The 17,644-nt window shown below is 40.2% G+C and overlaps 2 protein-coding genes across 2 annotated transcripts; one reads left to right on the forward strand and one right to left on the reverse strand.

The window, feature by feature from the left end:
- Positions 1-3,536: 3,536 nt before the first annotated feature.
- LOC113169091 (neuronal pentraxin-1) lies at positions 3,537-7,624 on the forward strand (the record flags this gene model as incomplete). Its single annotated transcript, XM_026370239.1, has 5 exons — positions 3,537-4,229; positions 5,419-5,896; positions 6,216-6,469; positions 6,981-7,160; positions 7,415-7,624. Coding segments are annotated over 5 exons (1,815 nt in total), but the record flags the coding sequence as incomplete, so codon positions are not given.
- A 1,154-nt stretch (positions 7,625-8,778) lies between these two features.
- On the reverse strand, positions 8,779-17,495 carry si:dkey-283b15.4 (cytohesin-2). Its single transcript, XM_026371873.2, has 12 exons — positions 17,321-17,495; positions 15,724-15,874; positions 14,918-14,984; positions 14,721-14,839; positions 14,549-14,629; positions 14,200-14,312; positions 13,062-13,210; positions 12,864-12,975; positions 12,117-12,193; positions 11,859-11,930; positions 11,618-11,772; positions 8,779-11,448 (listed from the first exon to the last, which is right to left on the reverse strand). The coding sequence occupies exons 1-12, from the start codon at positions 17,385-17,387 to the stop codon at positions 11,361-11,363; spliced, it is 1,251 nt and encodes a 416-aa protein (XP_026227658.1). The 5' UTR covers positions 17,388-17,495; the 3' UTR covers positions 8,779-11,360.
- Between the last annotated feature and the right edge of the window lie 149 nt (positions 17,496-17,644).

Genomic DNA, 17,644 nt, shown 5'->3' on the forward strand with positions numbered 1-17,644 from the left:
TAACACCAGGACCAGACTTCAAACTGGTTACTGGAGTTTTGACATGGAGATTTATCTGACTTCAATTCAGATATGATTCATAAATGTTTTGTTACATCACAAAAATGTAAAATGCTTTTTCTGCTACACGAGTAAAACAAGATAAAACATGTAAATAAACCACAAACTAGTCCTCCTGAAAGCTAAAGGTGATTAAATAATTATTAGATAATGTTTTAATAGACCTTCACAATAAAAGCAACCCTGTTCATGTTAAGTCCTGCACACAAAAAGTAAAGACATCATTTATTATATATTAAAGGAAAGATAGTGTTGCATAGTGAGCTATACTGAGCCACAGCAGTGGGCCATAATGTGTATAGGGTAGTTTTTACATTATTAATGTGAATAGATATGATATGATGATAATATGGTGCAGCGGCCAGATTGCTGTGTGTGTATGTGTGTAGTGCACCTTCCTGAACATTTTAAACAAAGTGAGTGTAGCTTTAAATTGTGATACTTGTGCCTGATGAATATAAATACTCCAGAAGTTAAACTATCAATGTGCAACCTTTAAATCATGTTCAGACACTTCAGGAAAACTCGTCTCTGTTAATTAAGATTAATTAATTATCTGTGCATTTTGAGGCCGGTCACAAACTTTGACTCCTCACCCTCTTGTCTCCAGACGATCACCTGTTTAATACTCAACAGGTGTCAAGTTACCTGAAAGGCTCCATTGTTTGTGTGTTGTGTGATTTATTTTGACCTTAAAGCAGCCATCTGTTGTCCTGCCGCTGCCTCTCTCTGACCATCAGTCAGACGAGGAATTAACCAGGCCAATTACTCCCGTGCTGAGATGTAGGTGAGCTGTGTGACGTGTTGTGCAGGCTCTGAGGCCAAAGTCTGAGTCCTGTTTAAGAGGAACAAAAACAAAAACTTTTTTTAAAAGTGTGTTTGGTTTGTCACAGTAAGATGATTTATGACAGATTCATCTCTAAGCTCATTTTCAGAATACAGAAAAAAATGGTGAGGATGAGACTAAGATGTGAAAAAGTTGATGTAAAGACTGTGTGACAGCAAAAGAGGTGTGGTCTTCCTGGAATAAAAGCAACAGAGGAAGAAGGAGTGGACAGGATGAGAGAAAAGAGAGGGAGAGACAATGAAGGAGAGAGAGAACGAGCAGATTACTCCTCTGGAGTAAATCTCTTTCAATCTGATCAGTGACTGAGGCGGAATAACTCAATACAACTTCGCACAGTGGATGCACAAGCTGCACTCAGACGGACTCCAGGTAAGGACCCCTTAACGGCAAAGTTTAATAATGTAAGGAGCAATAAAGAAGCAGTTAAGACTACTGATCTTGATTTAGCAAATAAATACAATAGCTAAAAACGTTCAGTAGTGATTTATAATAACTTCAGGCCGCAGAGAGATTTTGTCTGATGTGGTTAACAAAGCAGATGGACAATGGGATTATGAACTATTTTAATCTTCGTTTAGTAATAAACAAAATAAATAAATAAATAAAAGTGTTTGTTGTTTTTATAGTTTATTCATGAGCATTTATTAATTGTAATTCATACTGACTCAATAAGAGAAAACACTTAATCTGAACCTTGAAATTCTCCACAAATCTGAGAAAAATAACTAAAAGGGTTCATTTGTTAAATTCCATTAAAAAATAAATATATACATACTTAGATTCAATGATTCTTTGCACAAGACTGATGGTGGATGGTTTATTGTTTTAAGACCATAAATGAAGCGTATTTGCTTTTTTTGTTGCAATTTATCATAGACATCATATAAGATGAAAGTATCGTTTAAATTATAACACAAAATTAATTATATCATGTAGCAGTGAGTAAATGATAGAAAGTAGTGTATCATTTAACACTGATGTGAATAAAAAGATGCGACGCTGCAGCCATAATGATGTTGACACAAATCTTATAATGGACTGGGATGGTTATAGTTTTAATTCTCTCTCTAGAAAGAATCTGTTTGTTTACAAATGGAGAGTGTTGTATTCTCTTACAGTCAATTCTTTCTTAATCACAGTTGTCAGTTTTCAATTTGGGACTAATCTCGCTACTTAAATATCCACCTTGACCATATGGTGCAGGGGATGGTGCTCGACCCCAAGTGTTCACCATGGATTACAACACACACACACACACACACACACACATACACATGCACACTCAGGAGCGTGCAAAGCTGACGAAGCCCACTTATCTCTGGCTAAGGTAGCACAACAACTGTTTGCAATTAGGTTAATTGAGTGAACTGTAGGTGGTAATAAACTAAACACTGGAGATTTAGTGTAACGCTGTTCTGTGCCTCGACCATCTGTCTCTCCTCTAAGCTCCGTAAATCACAGCAGAACATGTTCACCACAAAATGTGTTTCCGCTTGGACAGTGCATCTGTTTTACAAAGATTATATCTTCTTCCAGCTTCTGCAGCTGTTTGTCTGTTTACAGACTATTTGTTGTCTCTGTTGTTATCATTATTCTTATAGGCTGATTATTTCTAAAATATTGTAAGTGAACCATATTTGGATTATCAACACACATTATAAAGGCTGGTCACTGCGAGCAACAGGTGGTCAGGGAGCTTTAGTTGCCACATCACGTGTGTGCCATTTCAAAATGCCGACCCTGTATAATGAGGAACATGTTACACTTACAGAGGGGTCAGCTACACTGTGCTATACACTCACTGAGCACTTTATTAAACACACCACTTGTTGCAGGTTTTAGTGAAATGTTCCAGAGTGTCTTGATTAAATGAAAATTAAACGTGTTTGGAAATCTGAAATCAATGCTCTGCAGTCATTTCTAGTGCTGTTCCTCATCCCCCAGGTAAAATCCTGACTGAACCACCAAAGCCCACCTAAGCATAGAGTGTTGAAAAACAAATAATGTTATGTGTCACTGTATTACACTATATTGGTGCTGATTGTGGCCTAGTTGACTGTCTAGGAAGTCAAAACCACCAGTAACTAATGCCAAATGTGTGTACAGAGATGTCATTGGCCAGTCCGGTCAGGATGTCACACCTCTGATTTGGACTAATCGCGGTTTGGACAGGCTCGGGTTGTTTTGGCACATACATCCACCTTAGGCAAGGTTATAGGTAAGGTTACTGGTCAGGCAGAGTGCAGCTAAACCGGGTGAAGCTGAACTGACATCTTCGATAGACTTCCACAAAAGGCTGAACTGTTTTCTTTAACAGGGGTTTGTATTACTGCCCACCCTCTGTGGATGTAGCTGAAAGACACTTACAAAGATTCTGATGCTTTGTTTCTACAGGGTTTTTTCCACTCAGTGGGAAGGACAGAGGAACAACATCCAGAATAAAACCAATTCCCTCGCAGGAAAAAGACGACAAACCTATGATGAGTGGACACAGAGTGGATGGAGATCTTTGTCATTTTGTTCCCTGATGTTTCCATCACTGCTACGACAAAGTCAACACAACCTTTACTTCAACTGGCGTCACACGTTCTGAAGTGAAGCCAAGCTCCTTAGGCCTTCTGGCTGAACTGTTGCCACCATGAGGAACTCTACTCTACACCTGTTCCTTGTTCTCATTGTGTTTTCTCTACTTGCACTCCTCCTCCACCCTGCATCTGCATCCTCAGGGTCTGACTATGACTATGGAGCCCAACCACGCTTTGTTTGCACCCCTATCCCTGTAGATGTGGACCCCTCCTGTATCCCTGCAGCGAGTCCAGGCGTGGGTGCAGCAGGGTCTGGTGCACCGGGCCATCAAAGTGCACCTCCTGCTGGTTGGTGGGGGGCGAGCGAAGAGGCCAAAGCCACCATCCTCCACCTCAGGGAGAGCCTTGTGCAGCAGAAAGAGACCATCCTGGACCAGAGGGAGACCATTAGAGAGCTGACCGCTAAGCTCACCCTGTGTGAAGGCTTCGGCCGGGGCGTGACGCCTCATGACGATCACCCCAGCACTGCCTCGCACTCCCATCAAGCAGGAGTTGCCAGTCACCACACGTACAATGACAATGGGCACTATAGCAACAAGCAGGGTCACCATGGAAACAGCAACCTCATACCGGACTCACCACACCACCCCTCTGCAGGAGGGCAACGATCTGATGGAGGGCACAGCAGCAACAACCAGGGGAAGGATAAACATGTGACACCAGGGGACATCACATCTTCACCAGAGCAGATGGAGAGAATGCTGCAGGCGCTGAAGGAGAGACTGGACAACCTGCAGGTGAGCAGCAAGTGGACCAAACTTTTTCAATATTGTATCAGCAAGTAATGCAGACAGAAAGTATGTAAGAAAAACTTAAGTTATTCTAATATATATATAATACAGAAGATGAATGACAAAGAGGCGAAAGTAGGAAGTAGGGAAGGTTTTCCTTGTTTGGACACCAGTGCTGTTGTTAGTCAATTAAATCAAGTCCTAAAGTAGTATGTCTGCAAAGCACTTTAGACAGTAAAACATTTAATTAGTTAATTGCATAAGTCTTCTTACTATATCAGCAGAGACAGTGTGATTTCCCCCTTTGGGTGCCTCAGAGCAGAGACACGCTCATACGTTGATGTCAGTATATTAGGTTAGAGGGGATTGAACAGCCCCACTGAAGTTTTAGAAGACTTTTGTTCTGTTTTTTTGTTTTAACTACCTTCAGCTCTCAGTCCTTTTTCACTGTCTCTCCTCCCTGGATGGTGATCACAGACAGATGTCACGAGCTGTGGAGTATTTCTGGGGGGAGGGGAGGGCTTGGCATGCGTCTGAAATCAGTAGTAATTATCGTGATCTTCGTTGACAGACGGGGGTAATCAGGGCACCACACACCAGGGACAAAGCCTGGATTACCTGAGAGGACGAGAAGCTGAGGCAGACATAGAAAGAGACAATGAATATGAGAGAGACAGCAAAAGCAACCTGACTGTTGCCTTTGACATTAGAGGATGACTGCAAAAAGTACTGTGGGGTCCAAAGGTCTGACACCACATCAAGTCAATCAGGTCGCAAATACAGCATGTCTGTGCCTCAACAGTGTTTGCTAAACAGCAATATGATGAAAAACTATCACAACAACATCAGGAATGGTTCAGAGGATGAGTAGCTATGTCTAAACCAGTTTTCAGGAAGGAACAAAACAAGATGGGGAATATTAATTTAAGTGAAATTTTATTTCTGACTTGGAAACCTTTCAACATCTTGAATCACTCTTTCTTCTACATGTTGTGTTTCTAAATCCTCAAACTGATTGTGCTGATTATTTCCAGGTTTACATGAAAACATCATAGATTTTCACATTGGTTTCAGACTTGTAGATCCCACCATAAATAGCAGGCAAAGAAGGAGTAGCGTGCCCTGGAAGTGACAAGAAATATTCAGCTTCATTCCCTGTTTTCTGTTCTTCACTCTGATATTTTTGCCTCAACAGAAGAGGAACACCTCCATCACCTACTCCAGCTCACTGAAGGAGCTTCTGCAGCGGAAGATCAGTGCTCTGGAGCAACAGCTGCAACGCCATCAAACCGCCACTCTAAGCAGCCCTGAGCATCACGATGATGACAGCAGTCACAGAGATGATGGAGACCACCATGATGAGGATCACCACGACGACAAAGACCCCAACGACCACAAAGAGGACCACAGTGATAGTGGTCCTAGTGACAGTGGAAACCACACGGACCATCACGATGATGACCATCATGAGGCAGATGGTGACCATGACGACCATGATGGCAATCACGAGGAAGAAGAAGAAGATGATGATGGTGATAGTGAGGAAGAGGAACACAATAATGAAGCCGACAGTCACAGTTACCTTCCACACACAGGATACCGAGCACCAGGGCCGCGCGCTGGTTTCCACTCAAATAAACTGGAGACGATGCTCAATCAGCTGCACCTCGCAGGTACACAACATTAAAACAGGCACAATAAAAATAAAACATTTTCATAAGCAGTATCAGATCTATTATTATCATTGCTTTGCAGCCAATCTGCATATTCCAGTCTTTAATTTACAACAGGAATGATGTGTGTGTTACAAAAGTACAATCTTTAAGCTGGAGCTGATTAAACAATCTCACAATTCAAATGTTTAAAACAGCCACTACATAGAACTAAATGAACCTGGACATGACCCCTTCCATGAAGATCTCATGATAGGATCAAAAGCTCCACAACAGAATTGTTATGTGTTAATATGAATATATGTTTTCTTTAAAATAGGTTCCAGTGGGAAGAAATCCAAGAGTCCTGATGCCTTCCAGATCAGCTTCCCCATGAGAACCAACTACATGTACGGGCGAGTGAAGAGGACTCTGCTGCAGGAGATCTTCGCTCTGACTTTGTGTCTCTGGATAAAAGCAGGTGTGGGACCTGGTCTGGGGACACCCTTCTCCTACTCTGCACCTGGACAGGCCAATGAGTTAGTGCTCATTGAGTGGGGGAACAACCCCATAGAGCTGCTGATCAATGACCAGGTGAGAGGAGAAGGAATAGGAAATTCAAATTTGAGTCTCATGGTGTTTGGTCACTGTTATCTACATCTGTACATCAAAGTTGAAGCTACAGCGTTTGTGAAAAAAGAGTCTGTGGCTCCAGACTCTGACAGAGTTATGATTGGGCCTGAAGACTGAACTTACCAGACTCCTTTGGCCAGATGTGACCGAGGAGTCTGATGTATATTGAGTGAGATGATACACAAATATTGTGTATGTGTCTGTTCTTTTAGCTTCAGCTGTGAGTCCGACAATGCAGAATCATAGATTTCTCTTTTACCATTTGAAGCCAAATTGACAGGGATTTAAAAAATGTCAACAATATTTTTCTCAGCTAAGCTTCAACTCTCTGCATCCATCGAACATAAGAGGAATTTACAAAATTTGCTCTATGTGCACTTTAAGCCTTTAGTTCAGTTAATTCAGTTGATAATTGTAGTTGACAATAAGACAGTTTTTCAGGATATGTTTATAACAACGTCATCATCTGCAGGCGGCGACACTGCCTTTGTCTCTGAGTGATGGGAAGTGGCACCATATATGTGTAACCTGGTCAACACGGGACGGACAGTGGGAGGCCTACCAGGACGGAGTGCAGAGAGGGTCCGGCACAAATCTTTCCCCATGGCACCCCATTAAGCCTGGAGGGGTCTTCATCCTGGGACAGGAGCAGGTACTGAAACACAACAGACAGACCTTTATCAAGTGCATGGGTTTTCTTTCACAAAGACGAAACTTGGCTACTGAATTAATATGTCATTTAAGCTGTAATGAGCTTCGTGCTGTTACCTTTGGGAAGCCTTTACTTTTTAATGTAAATCAATCAACATTATAAAAACCGAACATTTCAGGAAACTGACCTTTATTTGAAACATAAGAACTAAAAAAACGATCAACTTTGCTTTGCCTCGTGTGTCTCTGCTTCAGGACACTCTTGGAGGTCGCTTTGATGCCACTCAGTCGTTTGTGGGTGAGATGTCAGATCTCCACATGTGGTCACACGCCCTGAGTGCCGCTGACATCTACAGCCTGGCCTCCTGCGGCAGCCACCTCAGAGGAGACGTCATCGCCTGGTCTGACTCAGAGGTGGAGCTTCACGGGGGTGTCGCCAGATACCCTTTTGACCCCTGTCACTGAAGGCTGAACGTGAACATATGCTGGAACAAACTGAGAACATTTGTCATCTCCTAGAAACTGCAGAGACTAAAGACGAAGCAGGAATTTAACATACAATTCTTTTTGAATTTGAAGTTCTTATGCAGAAATCTCTCAATGGCACCAACCCAGAATTAATGCCTTCCTTTCAACTAAATTAGTCATTTTTGATAAGAAAAAACAGAAAAAGTAAATGTAAAATAAACCAGACTTATCTGTAGGAACTTAGTGGTCTAGTGACCAAATGTGCTCATGAGTCAGTGTTTTATTTTAAACAGACAAGTACTGTATGTGACATATTGTCATATTGTTAATAAGATGGTCTGTGATAACGTTAGCACATCTTACATGGACAAACTGTATGTTGTTAGTTTAACTGTGATGTGCAGAGAAATCAATTTCTACTCTGGATTCTCTTTTTAAAAGGTTTCCATGGAGATACAGCTAATTTACCAAAGACATTGTAGCATTAAATACATTTGTGTTACACTTTGTGACATGAATTTTCTATGTATCATAGATAGGTCAATGTGTTATTTTGAGAAACATACTGAAACATCTGTCAGACAGAAGTTAGTGTTGGTTTGAAAATTATTACCTGAACCTTTGCCTCAATTTTCTATCACAAGGCTCTTTAAACAAATTTTTTCAACTTTTCTACAGCCTACGTTCGTTTAGTTTCAGTGAAGTTAATTTTAACTTTGTGATATCTGCTGTATTTAGTGGAATGAGGTGACTTTATTGTGGTTTTTTTTAACTTCAGCAATAATCTGGCCTTGACTGTATATTTGTTGCTGTACTGTACATAAAAACACTGAATTTAGGTCAGTTGAGCTTTGACATTATGGAATTATTTTCAAATATTACTGTAAATAAATAAAAGTTTAAGATCTTCTCATTCTTTGCAATCTTTAGTTTGTGCTTCTTGCATTCTCCTCCTGTTCAAAACTTAAAGTTTTAAACTAAAGCAGTAACTCTTCTCCCATCACTTATGCTGTGAGCATCCTCTGGAAAGAAGCCACTCGATAACCTATGTCAGTGTTCCCATGAACCTGTGAATCTGTCTTTTAATCTGTCAGTAACACAACCTCGCCATTAAAAGACAACTAGGAGAAATAAAAACAGAACCACCAGTCCATTATTGGTTTATCTTTTATTGTTACACAGTAGTTTACTGGCACCAATGTATCGTGCTTTTCCTTTTTGCTACATTTACAGATGATCTATCCATCGTCACCTCACAGTAAATAAAAATAAATAAATACAAAATAAACAGGTTTATAAGAGGTGGCTGTGGGGTCAGAGGAATCAAATAGAGAGGACCAGTTCCAGTCTGATCATGTCAGTGTTTATACTTTTGTTTTCATGGAAACATTGTTTTAGTTCCAACAGGTTTTTTGGCAACTTTGCACTTCAAGAATACCCAGAAGGTGAAGGCCTACAGACAGTTTCTGTGTGTATAAAGTCGGTTTGATGCAGTGGGAGAGTAAAAGGCAATTCTACATCTGAATCTGTGACGTTAAATTGTGGTCCTGATCACAGACATATCCCCACTTAGCTTCATGCAACGTGATCTTTTTCAGATGAACAAATACTGAACATGTCAGGAAGAAACTGTTGTTGCTATAGCGGGAGTTGACCAGGTGATGGTGTTACATATTCCTCCACTGTTCATGGTTCATCCTTCAGCATATTGCAGTGTATGTGATCACCAGTAGAGGCTGCTACAGAGTACTGAAGCTCTACTGTCAGTCAAAGTAAGAGCATTTTCTTCAAAATGCTAAAACTGATAAAGTGCAGTAGACAGTTATTTCTCCTACCATCTAGAAAATGCCATTATAACAAACTACTAGAAACAGTTTATGTACTGGATGTCAAGCAAATCTATCACTGGACACAAACCTAAACATGTTACTGATTCATTACGTCTGAGTTGTACTGCTCTATAATGAATCCAAGCTTCATTAGTGTTCCTTGTTTTGGTTTTGCTTTTAGCACTGCAGTACCGTGGAAATGTTGACTTTTAGCTTCTTCACGCAGGAGCAGTGAAACAAAAACTGGACATTAGTTTAGCAGACTGACACTCACTATTGTTTGTGCTTCACACAGTCTGATTTACTCATAAAATTACCATGGAGTTGAATGAGACTACAAAACACCGTCCAGTCGTCTCATTTTCCAAAAACTATGATTAAGACCATTTGCATTTTTTCCCCAAGTCAACAGGGACCACTAACACTTTTCAAATCAGTGCACTAGCATGATCAGCTACGCCTCCGTTTATCAACATGCAGTCCTACAGTAGCTCGTACAAAAATCGTATTTTAACAAAAGATAAAGAATAAATTAAATCATTTCTATGTGTGTCATAAACAAATATGCTAACATCTATTTACAAAAAGTGTACATTGTAATGAGCTGCCTTCGTGATTTCTTAAAACTCAAAATAGCAGACAAACCTGGCTCTAACAGTTAAGTGTCTAACAGAGTTATTACTAGTGAGAGACGTCCATTTGTCCTGTAGTCTTGAAGAAGAAGAAAATGATTTGTGGCATGCTGTAACATTACATCTGAGAGAACATGATGATCATTGCTCAGTACTGTGTTATAAAGGAATGCTAACCAGCCTCCACACTGGTACTATGCTTTTCTACTTCACTAAATGTTCAGACATGTTGCGAAACACGCTGAAGAGCATCTTGTCTCCATGAGCTGAAACAAGCTGCTGTCTGCTGCTTTTTTCTGTGTTCTCAACCCTATAAGTAAAGCAACCTTGATTACTTTTAAGATCAACAGTAACTTGGCGATAAAAACGGAAACTGTGATTAACAGTGATTTTCTTCCTCACATAACGGTTACAGTGGTTAAGTGTGGACATTAGTAATGTGTATGTAAAGCTTAAGCGTACTATAATAAACAATGAGCACATCTCACTCATCTAAAATCAATGTGTGGTGGTTTCTCCTCCGCTCTGACCAAAAATCACTGAATCTGAGTCTTATTACTGTTTAAATACTGAATTCACATTTTGCCTTGGGAGACTATAATCAAAAAAAGGAAACCTCTCATTTCTCATTCATCAGTAAATATGAAAGGTTTCGCAAGAACTGAAGCAGCTAAGACCACATTCACTCTAATGAATACATCTCAGAAGGCTGCTTGTGTCAGTGTGTTGTGCCACAGTGTGTCCACACTAGCAATTACTCGGAAAGTGTGCTACAAAAATAAAATAAAGACATGACGTCTTCTAGTGTGTGTGCACAAGAATATGCATTTCTGCTGAGACACGTTCTGCTGTTTTTAAAGTGTCTTTTTGTAGTTAATAAAGCGATCATGAATAAGAAATGCCCCAGTAAGTCACATGTCTTAAAAATGGATTATGACAATACACATACTAGTGTGGTCACAACAGTTATTATTTCAATTCTCTTTTTTCCCCAATGTGACCAGTGTTTTACCAATATTAGTTTGAATATGGTCTAAGACACTTCTCAGTTCACTTACATGCTAAATGAGAAGAATATGGTGAGTAGATGGGTCAGAGAGCGTGCTCTGGCTGTAGTGTGTTGTAATCGCAGTAGTTAAGAACCAAGGTAGAATATGATGAACTGGACTGCGAGGACGGAAAGAGGATGCTTTGGAGTACTGGGATATGAGCAGGTAGTAAAAAAGAAAAATGTGTCCTGTGTTGGAAGGAAAGATGAAAGTGAGGGAAGATCTACGGTTGTTCCTCCTTCTTCTTCAGAGATATACGTTTCTTTCTGGCGGCAAGCATTTCATAGAAGGGATCAACACTGACCGCGGATCTGGACAGACGACAGAGGAAACACAAATGAGTGGGTGAACCACCAAGATGTACAAAGAAAACCAACCAGATGTACTGAACAGAAGTAAAAATGAGCTGGTTAAACAAGAAACCAATATTGGACTAACAGCACTTCTCCTGTGATATTATCTTTGCTTTCATTGACATACTTGATGCTGTGGATCCACTCGTCCTTCTCCTCGGGTGTGGGGGCGGAGATGCGGTACACCATGTGGTTCCCTTCCACTACTCTCCCATCAGCTTCCGTCTTACACGCCTTAATCAATTGACCACGGTTGTTGGGGATGTACAACTCAAAGCAGTTCTGTTGGAAGAAAGGCAGGAATCTTCAGATCAACTACCAAGGTAAAAACTTAATTACAATGTAGAAATGAAGAAATACAAACATACTGGTTTTCTTGGGTCTTCAACCTCGCGGATACTAAGGTTTTCCAAGGGAATGATTCCTCGTGGCTCCTTATCCTGTTAGTGAAACAGTCAAAAGTTATTTTGTTTCTCTCTGCCTGGTTTTAATTAGTCCCTGTGAGAGCAGGGTAACTGTTAAGATATGGACATGTAATTCATTAATCTCATTTCTCATTCTCTCACTGATATAGCAAGCTTTTTGCATCCACATCGTATGACAGGAGAGAGAAAACCAAGACTTACTGTGGTGTATTCAAAGTAATAAAGGCAGTTGTCTGTGAGAATAAACCATCGCCGTTTCCAGGTTTTCACTCGTCCTCCTGAAACACAGCAACACAGTCAGGATAACAGGTGACAGGAAAAGAAAAATATGTCCTTAGGGGTCAAATTTGATGGGACACTATTCTATGATATCTACATTTTACAGCTACTTTTTCTACAAATTCCTTAGAACAACTCAGTCAGTACATACCTCCTGAGAAAACAAGCAGCGGCAGTAGAGGGTGGAAATCGCAGGGAAGAAGCAGAGACAAAAAGGACCGCAGGTTTTAGAAGGAGACAGTGGACAAGAAGAGAAAGAGACAGGAGAGAGAAAAAGAGAGAAGATGAGTAGAGATTAGTTCCATGACACACAGATCACAGGCCCAGCCATGCAAAAGAAAACAATCAGATTTTTAGGCAGATTTTTGTCATAACACAAGAAAGTGAGTCTCTTGTTCACCATCATGCTAATGCCACAACACCGTGAGCTGATGATTCAGGTGAGGGTAAAGAGACAGCAAACCTTAGAGAGAATGGCAGCTTCATTATAACATAAAGCCTTAGTGGGAAAACAAAGTACAGTAGAATACAGTGTATATCACCTTTCTCACAAGATCCTTACACTTTTAAGAGTAACATACAGAATTTGTCAGTAGGACAGTTCACACATAGAGGATAACTGTTAAAGCCATCAAAACAGACAGAAAAGACCCACTAGTGTCATCTCACCAAGTTTGAGAAGCCATCCTTCTCTGTCGGGGTTGAAGAAGGTGTGTGTCAAGTCATTGCCGTCATCCTCTGGAATCTTGAAGGGCTCGTTTTTAATGCTTTCATAGAGATTCTGAAGGAACAGATAATAAAACAAATTCACCAAAAAAATCTCTTTAATAGGATCGTTAGAGATAATCATCGTGGAGATCATCGTACTCTGAGAAGCTCCTCCGGCAAGTCTCCCCCCTCATTGATGCCTCTGTTCATTGAGATAAAGCGATCCACTCCAGGTTTGTCCCTCACATTAGGATTATGGAGGCTGGTGTTCAGCATGATGATTGCAAATGAGAGCACGTAACATGTGTCTGCAATCAAGAAAGGCAGAGCTTGTGCTGTGACTCAAGAAAAAAATAACGCAAATGTATAATTGACACAAACTATTTATGACCAGAGTACAACAAATAGCTAAAAATGCTTCTTTGCACTACTTCAATCACTGTGTGAAAACAAAAAAAATTATATTTTTATTATACTAAACTTACTAAAGACACTTGAACTGAACAATGTGGGAAAATTAAATTAATCGAAAAAACGTCACATTCTTTTTTTCTTGAAATATGTGAGGGGGTGGTGTACAGCTTACATTTACATTTAGTCATTTGGCAGACGCTTTTATCCAAAGTGACTTACAAGTGAGGACAGCTTGTTCTTCACCAAGGTCTTAAATCCAGCATTAACCACTGTATTGTGGACTATCATTTCTTTCCTATAAACTCTGCCATTGCCTGAGTAATTTCCCGGTGGTCTTTTAATTTGAGGTCAGTCACGCACACCTGTCCTACTTGGATACTTGTTCACTTTCACTCACTTCCTCTACGGGTTTCATGTTAAACCCTCAGGGACTCTCTGAATGTTGACAATCTGAAGCACACACATTTTTAAAATTGTAGCTGAAATTACAGTTCAAAACAATTAATAGTTCAGCAAAACAAGAAACCTTTGTTCCACACAAACATTTCAGAGATTCTCAGTAGACTCTTTTTACCACTAGTCCTGGACAATTTTTAGATCACAAGAATAGACACAATGAGTTTTGGCGAGCAGCACTAAAAGGTAAACTCCAAAGGGAAAGTTTAAGGAAACAATTATTGAAAACAAACATTGTTTCTGAATTGGCAGACACTGAAACTTATCAGGTCATTTCTGGTTAAGGGGCTCATTGTTTAAAGTCACTTTCTCTTTCTTTTACTTTGTGTTGCGCTAACAGGAATCCAAAGAACCATCCTAACATACACACTCATTAACAGCTTACTCTAACATTAAAAGCACTGTGACCGTGTTTGTTTGTGTTTACCGGTGCTCTGGAAGACACCAGGGTTGCAGTGACAGTATCTCTGAGCAAAGGCCTCCATCATTCTATCAATCTTCTGGGCTTCACCGGGCAAGCGGAAACTCCACAGGAACTGTCTGCAGAAAACAGGTCGAGGTTTAGGTCAGGTCTGAGAGAACAAAGTCTGTAATCAAGGCAGAGTTTCACAGTCACTCTTGCTCTCTTGCATAATTTTTTTCCTACATAACCTGAAATGAGAGAGAGTGGGACTTTCCATTGTTGAAGATTTGTTTAAAAGAGAATACCAGGATACCAGTCAGGGGGTTTTGTCCTTGATTCAAAACGAAAACACGCTAAAGTGGGAACAGTTTACCTGAGGGCCTGGACGAGGTTAAGATCAGTGAACTCATGGAGATCAACAAAGGCCTGAAGAACTCTGATGTTAAAGTCATCCCTGTTGATCACCAACAGAAAGCACTGTTAGAAAATCTGTGCTGCATGAAGATAAATGGAGACAGAGTAGACAATATCAGCAGATAGAACACCTTTCTCCCAGATAATCCCCTATGGCGGTCTTATTGAGTCCTTCTCCCTTGTACAAGAACTGAGCAATGTCCTCTGGAGTGTGTCTGAGCAGCTCATTCTCCACCAGAAACACGATGCCCTGCAGAGAGCGGAAACAGTCAACAAAGCTAATAAGCAGTCAAAACACTATACCTGCACAGATACTGAAGGGTATTACCTTTTTTGGATCCATATTGAATTTCTTCCTTCCCATTGCAACATGCCTACTTTTCTGTAGGGTTTTACTACAGAACAGAAAAAGGTGATAAGATTTGTGGTGATCAAATCAAAGCTCCTTGTCAATAATGCTCAACATGTCAACAATAAAAAAGAAAAATCACCCAAGACCACACAAGGAAATATTGCATTACCAAGACCAAGACCATTTTGGTTTCTAGTTTGTTTCAATTCATTAACCATGGCAATCTGGCACCATTATGAATTGTTTGTTATGGTACAATTTGTTTGACAGTAAAAAGTTAAAATTACCAATTACAAGTACTAAATCAAAGCATTTCAGAGTTTTAATGATCATTTAAATAACATTTTGGATAGACAAACATCAAAGTATTATATCAATTACAGAACACAATATCACGTATGTATTCCAAGGTTATGATAGTTTTACATTTTCAAATTCATTTTAATGTTGGCAATATTATAGGCTTCTGTCTAAATTTCTGTTAAGTATTAGTTTAATACACCTGTGATTTCATTAGCCTCTGTTTTTATTTGATGGACTTATTTGTATTTTGTACTGTTTGTATTTTTAGTGTTAATACGATGCACACAAACCCTGGAGTTTTGAATTTGGAATAAGTGTAGTAATAAATTCACTAGCTGCACATGGTGATGTATGGATGAATGGTAAATGGATAACTGCAGACTGGGGCAATCAAAGCGAACTCCTGTCACTGAGGCTTGGTCAAAAATGCCAAATCATATTGTTTAGAGCAGTCACAATCCTAATGTGATTTTTCTTACCTGCCCTCTGTGCTGGACTCCAGTCCCTCCACCTCTAAAATTGCTTCTCTCAATTCCTCTCTGAGCCTCTGGATCTCTTGCAGTAGGACGCCTTTCCTCCTACGGATGTCCTCCAACTCAGAGCGCTCCTCTGGGCTCAGGTCTACTGGGACTATAAGGGAAGAGAAGAAGAATGACTTCACTACTGCTGCTACTGCAGATATAACAACTATTACCTGTGTCCACACAATCAAAGGCAGAAGTTGTATTTAGCAGAAGAAGATCTGACAGAGACCTGAATTGCTACTTGATTTGGCAATGACAGAATCCTTCTAGGGAAATCTTACAATGGAAAGAACAGAAGCCAGAGGGACAGTAACATTAGAAACTGTAGTTACTTATTTATCCCTCCTTTGTCAGTCTAAGCTAGGTGATGTGGCTTGAAAATAAGGATGTCCTACTGTCCCAGTAAAAGTGAAAATATCACCTGTGACACAAAGCTGCAGAATCTTGGACAATTTTGGGACAACAAAAAACACTTGTGTCCTGTTCAAACTAAAATAACATGAGCGAGTAGTCACAAGAAAGCATGCGCAAAAACTGAAAATGCTGAGGAGATTGAACACAGCTAAGGCAGAAAACTCCCAAAACACAGTGGTAGTAATTCAAAAAGCAAAGATGTGTCAGCAGAAATACAATCTTCCTCCCAGCACCATCCACTGGTGTTGATTGGCAATGAAATGTTACTGTTTCTATACTGTAGGATGGAATATGGGATTTGACTAGGTACTGAGGTTGTTTTGTTTTAGAAGCTAAAATTAGGATTCGGTACAGCTGTGGGACTGTACCAAACCCATATTTTCGAGCCACGGGTACCACAAGTTGCAGCCTACATATAATCATTAAAAACTGAATACCTGTTTAAACTGTTTAAAAAAAAATGGAATCTGGAGGTTGTGGTTGTCAGGGTTGTTGTACTAGACTACAGTAATTTAGCTACTAAAACCTAATCAACTAGTAACCCTGTGGATTATCTGGAAGATCCAACTATCATAACACCGACACCGTGGGATGTCGGTGCACAAACAGATCGTAGAGCTTGTCATCTGCAGTGGTTGGCAGCAAGCAAATCCTCCAGAGCAGCGTGTTTACTTTGTGGGAAAAAGCTGCACTGTAACATCACCAACCACGCCCACAGTCTGGATTTACTGTACGGATGGATTTACAGTCCCACAGTCAAGTTATAACAAACAGCCAGTATCTGGTTTTACCAAGCCTTTCCTGTGTAACCTGGAGCCTGCTCGGTGTGTTAAATGTCCACCGCCGTTAGCTGAGACGTTACTTAGCTGAGAGCCCACAGTCAAACAATCAATATTTAGTTGGCGTCTGGTCAAAGCATCACTGTGGCTTATTCTGACCAAACTCTATCTTAAATGTACCCCCGAACGTTGAAGAAAGGATGACAAGATGTATTTGGGCAATGACTTTCATTTAGATGATAACTGGATTCATCGGTGTCACACCTGACTAAATAAACTGCTAACAGAGCTAAACAACTAGCCACAGCTATCTAGCTAGCGATAGCCTGAGCTAACAGCGACTTCGTAAGTCCACTTACTGTAGTCCAGGTCATCCATTTTTGGCGCTTTACTTTTAGGCATAAATATTTCAGAGTCGACTGTCATTCAATATCAGAAAATTAGGGATATATGTGTAAATATATCCTCAAACTAAAGGGAAAAAATTGACAACCCTTGGTATCGAAATTCTGGGCCGGAGACAAAGAAGGTGGCGACACCGGAAGCGCAGTCTGGCTTTCGAGTAGTCTACTTCCGGTCATTTGTTTTTCAAAATAAAACTAACAAGAATCACTTAACATTTAGGGCTATTTTAAGTGAACAAGATGAAGTTAGTTTGTCATGAATTAATTTAATTCAATCAT

The sequence above is a fragment of the Anabas testudineus genome, chromosome 16, assembly GCF_900324465.2.
Source record: "Anabas testudineus chromosome 16, fAnaTes1.2, whole genome shotgun sequence".
NCBI classification, from domain to species: domain Eukaryota; kingdom Metazoa; phylum Chordata; class Actinopteri; order Anabantiformes; family Anabantidae; genus Anabas; species Anabas testudineus.

What these genes read in the sequence shown, in the direction of transcription:
- si:dkey-283b15.4 (XM_026371873.2), bottom strand. Translation starts at nt 17,387, where the DNA reads ATGACAGTCGACTCTGAAATATTTATGCCTAAAAGTAAAGCGCCAAAA. An exon ending in TCAATATGGATCCAAAAAAG is followed by an intron (nt 14,840 to 14,917) that starts GTAATACCCTTC and finishes CGCTCTCTGCAG; the next exon opens with GGCATCGTGTTTCTGGTGGA. An exon ending in ATTACTTTGAATACACCACA is followed by an intron (nt 11,931 to 12,116) that starts GTAAGTCTTGGT and finishes TTTCACTAACAG; the next exon opens with GATAAGGAGCCACGAGGAAT.